Genomic DNA, 6,938 nt, shown 5'->3' with positions numbered 1-6,938 from the left:
TGACGACAATTATCTCGCAGAAGAATCGTTGCATTTGGAAGGATGAAATCATAATCGTGTTTGCAAGGAAAATATCAAAATTAAGGATGAACAGAACAAAAAATGCACGTTGGCCATGCAAGGATGTGGTGTAAACACTGAATAGTTAGCAACAGAAAAGAGTGTGTCCCATGAATTAGGAATTCATAAGGACATGTATGGGGGACAAAAGAATGCAGAGTGATGAATTAAGAACCTAAACAGGAAGATAGGTGGGCGGATGTATCACGAATAACGTGACTGAATGATTGAAAGAAGAATACAGATGACCCGAATATGAAGAGCATGAAAAACTCACAGAGTGACGGGTGTACCAACGAAGAAGTTGATGAACAGTACCAATGCAAAAAATATAAATGAACAATGATAATGAATGTGAAGACGATTGAACGGGACGACCGGTTGAAGGAGGAGGAAGGAAAGACGTACAAGAACAATTGCGTGATGTAGTAGCACAAGGTGGACATGTATATTATGACGTGTTCACACGCTTCCCAATTTTTCATCTACTCCTTATGTTTCAAAATGTAAGACAAAAGCAATTTCCCTATCGAATCGGGTTTTCGGATCACATCGCAGATCACGACGGCGCACTTATGTACCCTTGTGAATCCCTCAGTGCATTATTCTACTTCAAAACAAATCGATCTCTTGTAGGTTTGGGACAAAGGGACGCCTCCAGATCCCCTCCGCCTCCAGATCCCTTATGATCTCCTCCGCCTCCCCTTCCCTCTGCCTCCCCTCCCGCCGCCGCCGGATCCCGGCTGGGCAAAGCCCGTGTGGGGGGATGATGGCGGTGGTAGGGCGTTCCTCCGTCGCCATTTGGAGGCGTGGTTGTGACGGTGGACCTTGAGTGGGCGTCTCGGGACGACATGTGTGTGGCCCCGGCGTCGGTCACGCAGCAATGTGACCTCCTCTATCTTTCGTTGTGCTCATCGTCGGTTCAAAGGGATTTGGTGGTGGGTGTTGCCTCGCGGTGGCTTCCCGGCGACGGATCAAGTGGAGGGGAGATGGTGGCCTAGCTGCTGAAGTGGGCGAGGATGCCACCATCGTCGGTGGCGCCCGTAGGTGTCGTTTTTCTAGTTGGAGGCGATGATGGGGACGTCCCTCCCTCCATTGTTTCCGGGGGAAACCTCAGATCTGGAGGAGGCTACCATTGACGGCGGCACCCGTGGGTGTCATAGCCCTCGTTGGAGGCGCTGAGGGGCCTCCTGGATCGGATGATGACGACGTCTTCTTCGTCGCTCCCGTGGGGGCATCATCTTTGGAGACATTCATTGGCTGGACGGACATGTGGGCGGCTTGATGGTTGGGCGTCGGTAGGTGGTGGAGCGGTGCTTCATCCTACACATCGATGGCGGCGGATGGCGGCGGCGTGGCGCAGTGAAGACTCGGCGTCCGATGGGTGACAATGGACTCGTGCAGGAGGAAGACGTTGTCTGGCGTCGTGATGGCATCGATGGCAGAGAGACCTGGCAAGGTAGATGCATCAGTATCTGATCTGAGGATGGATCGATGGACGAAGGAGGTGACGGCCCTTGCAGTGTGCGCATGTGGTGCCCACTGAAAGTGTCGGACCGGTGTGTAACCCAATCCAGATATTGTGGCTTGGATGTGTCATTTGGCATTAGATGTTAGGTGTTGACGTGATGTCTATTTGATATTAGGCTCAAACATTCAACATCCTTCATCATGGGGATAGGAGTAGCGACATGTGTTGCTAAGATGATGGCTTCTGATGTATTACCTTGTAAGAGCTTTATGAATAATTAATAAAATGAATGCATACATCACCCACTCGAGAGGTCAGGGATACATCCTTCTTGTAAAAAAAGAGTTGGGACAAAGAGCAAACCGGGCTTGTCTCTGACTTAGCAGTAGCGGAGTAGTAGCAGGCACGACTAGGAAGACGCGGCACGGCCTCGATCGAGCGTGGGCACGCATCACTTGGGCATGGACCAAGAATTCGTCATCGTACTCTAGGAGCCTCCTGAGGCGTCCATCCAGCTCCAGCTGCCGCCTGCCAGGATACTCCGTCGATCGATCTATCCACTGCATAGCACTAGTAGGAGTACTATTCTTTGGCTCCAAGAGCTTATCTGACGTGACGTGTTGGACCAAGCTGCTAAGGCGGAGCACCAATACGTGGGTCGCGTTGCCTACCTGTGTGCCCTCCCGCGCCTCTGCTGGTTCTCGCCCCTACCCGTGTGCACCAGCACGGCTGCACGTACGGCCGGCTGTTTTCACCCAGCCGCGTACCGTCAGCTGGGCTGCCAAACAGCCGCCGCCGCCTTCCTGCTCTGGTCGCCGTGAAAATCATACTCGGGCTCGGTTCACCATGCGATGCGTGTCCCCTCGAACTACTCTACTGATCGGACGCCGATGGATCCAGCTGTGTGCATTAACGAGCAGAGATCCGTGTTCGCGGTTGCCAACACGCATCGCTTGCCTTGCCTTGCATGCGGTGCAGTCCAGGATTGATTTCACACCTTTGTTTCCCCCTTAATCAAAACCTTCCATAAACCCGCAGCCGCGACCGCCACGCGGTTTCCAGTCGAGTCCAGTCCCCCTCCTTCGACAGCAAGCAGCCCCCCCCCACCCCCCCCCCCCCCCCCCCCCCCCCTCCTCTATATAACGCCCTCCGCCGCCGACCCTCCCCGCTCTCTCCCACCCTCATCACCTCCTCGCACGCCACGTCCCTATCCTTCCCCTTCCTCTGCCACAAGCAAGCAGAGAGAAACCCCAAGCCAGCAGGGAGAAACAACGCCGGCGACCACACACAGCCGTACAAGGTGCGTCGCCGTCTTCCCGGTCTCCGGCCCGGTTTGTTTGGAATGTACTACCAATGTGCATCAATTATAACTGACAGCGTGGCACGGACGGTTTTCATGGTGTCGCAGATTGATTCGCACGCGCGCCGCGAGGAGCAGGAGCGGCCGATGATGAGCGACGGCCGGGTCCACCCGGCGGCCACCAGCTCCGACTTCTCCGGCGAGTACGCCTACTCCTCCTCCGACCCCTCCTCCAGCCCGCTCTACAGCTTCCACTTCGAGAAGCCCATCCCGCCGCCTCCCCCGCATCCCCAAAAGCCGCCGGGGCCGCTGCCCGGCACGTACGTGGTGCAGGTGCCCAAGGACAAGGTCTTCCGCGTGCCGCCGCCGGAGAACGCGCGCCTCTTCCAGCACTACACGCGCCGCGCCAAGCGCCGCGCCGGCTGCTCCTGCCTCCGCGCCTGCCTCTACGCCGTCATCATCGTCCTCTCCCTCGCCGTCCTCCTCGCCGCCGCCGTCGGGGCCGTCTACCTCGCGTTCAAGCCCAGGCAGCCGTCCTACTCCGTCGTGTCCCTCGCGGTATCCGGCCTCGCCGGCGTCGGCAACGCCTCGGCCCCCGGCGCGCTCTCGCCGGGGTTCGCCGCGACCGTCCGCGCCGACAACAGCGCCAACGCCAAGGTCGGCGTGCACTACGACGGCGCCGGGAGCCGCGTCGCCGTGTCGTACGAGGGCGTGCGCCTGGCGGATGGCGCGTGGCCGGCCTTCTACCAGGCGCCGGGCAACGTCACGGTGTTCGTGACGAGGGCCAAGGGCGCCGGGATACGGTTCGCGGAGCGCGAGCGCGGGCAGATGGCCGCGGCGGAGCGGCTCCGGTCGGTGCCGTTCGACGTGGACATCACGGTGCCCGTGCGGCTGCAGCTCGGCGGGGTGAGGACGTGGGCCGTGCCGGTGACGGTGCGGTGCGCCATGGCGGTGGACCGGCTCGCCGCCAGCGCCAAGGTGGTGTCCAGGTCCTGCGACGTCAAGGTGCCGTTCCTCTTCTGGAGGAATTGAAGACGCCGATGCAAGAAAAAATGGTTACTGGCTGATTAGGAGAGCAGTTCTTGCAGGTGGCAGCAAAGGATTCTTGCTGCTTCCGTGATGTTTTTTCTCCCCATTAATTTGTACTGTATGTTGGTTTGATCGAGCAATGTTAATTCTTTTGTCCGTCGAGATCATGTTCTGCCGCGAAATTGTGCTGCAGTTAAGATGTTCACGAGGTGCAACCTCTCTTCTCCTGAAACACTGAAAGAAAATGGTGTTGGTGCATTGGTACCTTTTGTGTTGCTGCTGACGGAAAAAATAAACCTAGTAGGAGTATAAGTTTTGTCATATGGTTTTCAGTAGAAACTATACATTTTATTTTGGAACATTAGCAACTACATATCGTTCGCAAACTTGGATGTACTCCACTTTATAATTGGTCATTTACGCTTTTGCAATCAATTCGAACTATGAAGTCTCACACACAAGTCCCATGACAAAGTTGAACATTCAGCACCAAGGCAACACGCATGCTTATTAGTCCGGGGGAAGTAACTCAAAATTCTGTGTAGACATGAACATACTCAGCTCGTGCCTGCACTAAATGTTCAGACTAACACCGACTGAACAAATCAGCTCGTACATATGTTCAGACTTGCAGGTCAGATATGTGCAGTTCAAGCACTTCTGAAGAATCGTTCAGATCCATTTCGGAAGCAGTTTCGAATGCACATTAGTGTGTATGCCAAATTAAATCAGCACTTCAGCACAACAATCTTTGACAATATGTAGCTCGATGACGATGATTAGGATAGAGCCTGTTCTTCTGCTGTTATCTTTGTCGTCTGGTCAATGCTGAAAAGAATGTTGTGAGCTCCCAGCGGCTAAGTGTAGTGCCTCTCACGTCTTGGCCGGCTGAACGTGAAAACCATATCAGAGAAATTGTCAGAATCTGATCTGCACTTCTGTTCGGATTGGATACCCGTTTCTAGCTCTCAAGACAGTTAGTGCAGCTCCATGAACTTTGAACTAATTTCCAAGCCTTTTCGTTTGCCAAAGTCCATGTAGGAAAACATCTTGTCCGGCTAATGTGATATATGCTCAATTCGAGATGTGAACCTGGAAATGTTATCATAAATGGTCGTTGTAAGGATATGGATCGCAACTTAGTTGACCTGACAAGAGCTTATTTAAATATTTTCATCACTTCAATGGTCCTGAAAATTGATTTAACCAGTTAGCCATTGTCAAAATATTGGTTAAGATGGTAAATGGACATTAGTACCCTGGAAAGAAAATATTGCTAATTCTTCTTGCTGCCAACCAACATTTTTGTAAAGAAACACCTCTAGACACTAACTAACTAACGGATCGTTGCTCAGTTACGAAGCCAAAACTTAGGTGGAAACTGCCTTTGGTGACCGAACTCACTAAAGGCCTCCAGATTCAAAATTTAAATTTCACTGAAACTCATATTTTTACAGAACTTGCCTTGTATATTCTAACAATGGGCTTCCTTAAATACCCTAGTCTTCGTGGGCAAGTAAGTTGGATGTATACACACTTAGTTTCTTTTGTTGAACTTTCATACATTTATAGCTCTAGTGCATCCGTTGCATGGCAATCCCTACTCATCGCATTGACATCAATTGATGGTCATCTCCATAACCCGTTGATTAGAAGCGTCAATGTGAGACTTTCTCCTATTTTGTCTTCTCCACACAACCTCCATCATCATATTCTGTTTCATCCATAGTGCTATGTCTATGGCTCGCGCTCATGTATTATGTGAAAATTGAAAAAGTTTGAGAATACTAAAGTATGAAACAATTGCTTTGCTTATCATCGGGGTTATGCATGATGGGACCATTTTGTGTGACAAAAATGAAGCATGGTTTTGTAAGGATGAGCTTTCTTTGGCTATGTTATTTTGAGAAGACATAATTTCTTGGTTAGTATGCTTGAAGTATTATTATTTTTATGTCACTATTAAACTTTTATCTTGAATTTTTTGGATTTGAACATTCATGCCATAATAAAGAAAAATTACATTAAAAATTATGTTAAATAGCATTCCACATCAAAAATTCTGTTTTTATCATTTACTTACTCGAGGACGAGCAGGAATTAAGCTTGGGGATGCTTGATACGTCTCCAACGTATCTATAACTTTTAATTGTTCCATGATATTATATTATCCATCTAGGCTATTTTATATGCATTTACATACTATTTTATATGATTTTTGGGACTAACCTATTAACCTAGAGCTGAGTGCCAGTGCCGGTTTTTGTTTTTTTTCTTATTTTTGAGTTTTACAGAAAAAGAATACCAAATAGAGTCCAATTGACGTGTCAATTTTTGATGATTTTTTATGGACCAAAAGAAGCCCCCAGAGTAAAATAGTTGGGCCAGAAGAGTCCCGAGCCGTCCATGAGATAGGAGGGCGAGCCCAGGGGGTAGGGCGCGCCCTCCACCCTCGTGGACGACTCGAAGACCCCCCTGACGTGAGACCGACACCAAAAATTCCTATAAATACAGAAACCTCCAGAAAATAATCTAGATCGGGAGTTCCACCGCCGCAAGCCTCTGTAGCCACCAAAAACCAATCGGGACCCTGTTTCAGCACCCTGCCGGAGGGGGGAATTTCTCTCCGGTGGCCATCTTCATCATCCCGGCGCTCTCCATGACGAGGAGGGAGTAGTTCACCCTCGGGGCTGAGGGTATGTACCAGTATCTATGTGTTTGATCTCTCTATCTCTCTCTCTCTCTCGTGTTCTTGATTCGACATGATCTTGATGTATCGCGAGCTTTGCTATTATAGTTGGATCTTATGATGTTTCTCCCCCTCTACTCTCTTGTAATGGATTGAGTTTTGCCTTTGAAGTTATCTTATTGGATTGAGTCTTTAAGGATTTGAGAACACTTGATGTTTGTCTTGCATTTGCTTATCTGTGGTGACAATGGGATATTCACGTGATCCACTTGATGTATGTTTTGGTGATCAACTTGCAGGTTCAGTGACCTTGTGAACTTATGGATAGGGGTTGGCACACGTTTTCGTCTTGACTCTCCGGTAGAAACTTTGGGGCACTCTTTGAAGTT

The 6,938-nt window shown here is 50.3% G+C and overlaps 1 protein-coding gene across 1 annotated transcript; it reads left to right on the top strand.

The window, feature by feature from the left end:
* Positions 1 to 2,694: 2,694 nt before the first annotated feature.
* Positions 2,695 to 4,022, top strand: LOC125547744 (NDR1/HIN1-like protein 13). The gene is made up of 2 exons (XM_048711535.1): positions 2,695 to 2,831; positions 2,940 to 4,022. Exon 2 carries the CDS (start codon positions 2,979 to 2,981, stop codon positions 3,861 to 3,863), a length of 885 nt encoding a protein of 294 aa, XP_048567492.1. The 5' UTR covers positions 2,695 to 2,831; positions 2,940 to 2,978; the 3' UTR covers positions 3,864 to 4,022.
* The last annotated feature ends 2,916 nt before the right edge of the window (positions 4,023 to 6,938 follow it).

The sequence above is a fragment of the Triticum urartu genome, chromosome 3, assembly GCF_003073215.2.
Source record: "Triticum urartu cultivar G1812 chromosome 3, Tu2.1, whole genome shotgun sequence".
Classification (NCBI taxonomy): Eukaryota; Viridiplantae; Streptophyta; class Magnoliopsida; order Poales; family Poaceae; genus Triticum; species Triticum urartu.
Note: the sequence above shows the minus strand (reverse complement) of the source record. Positions and strands in the feature narration are given on the sequence as shown.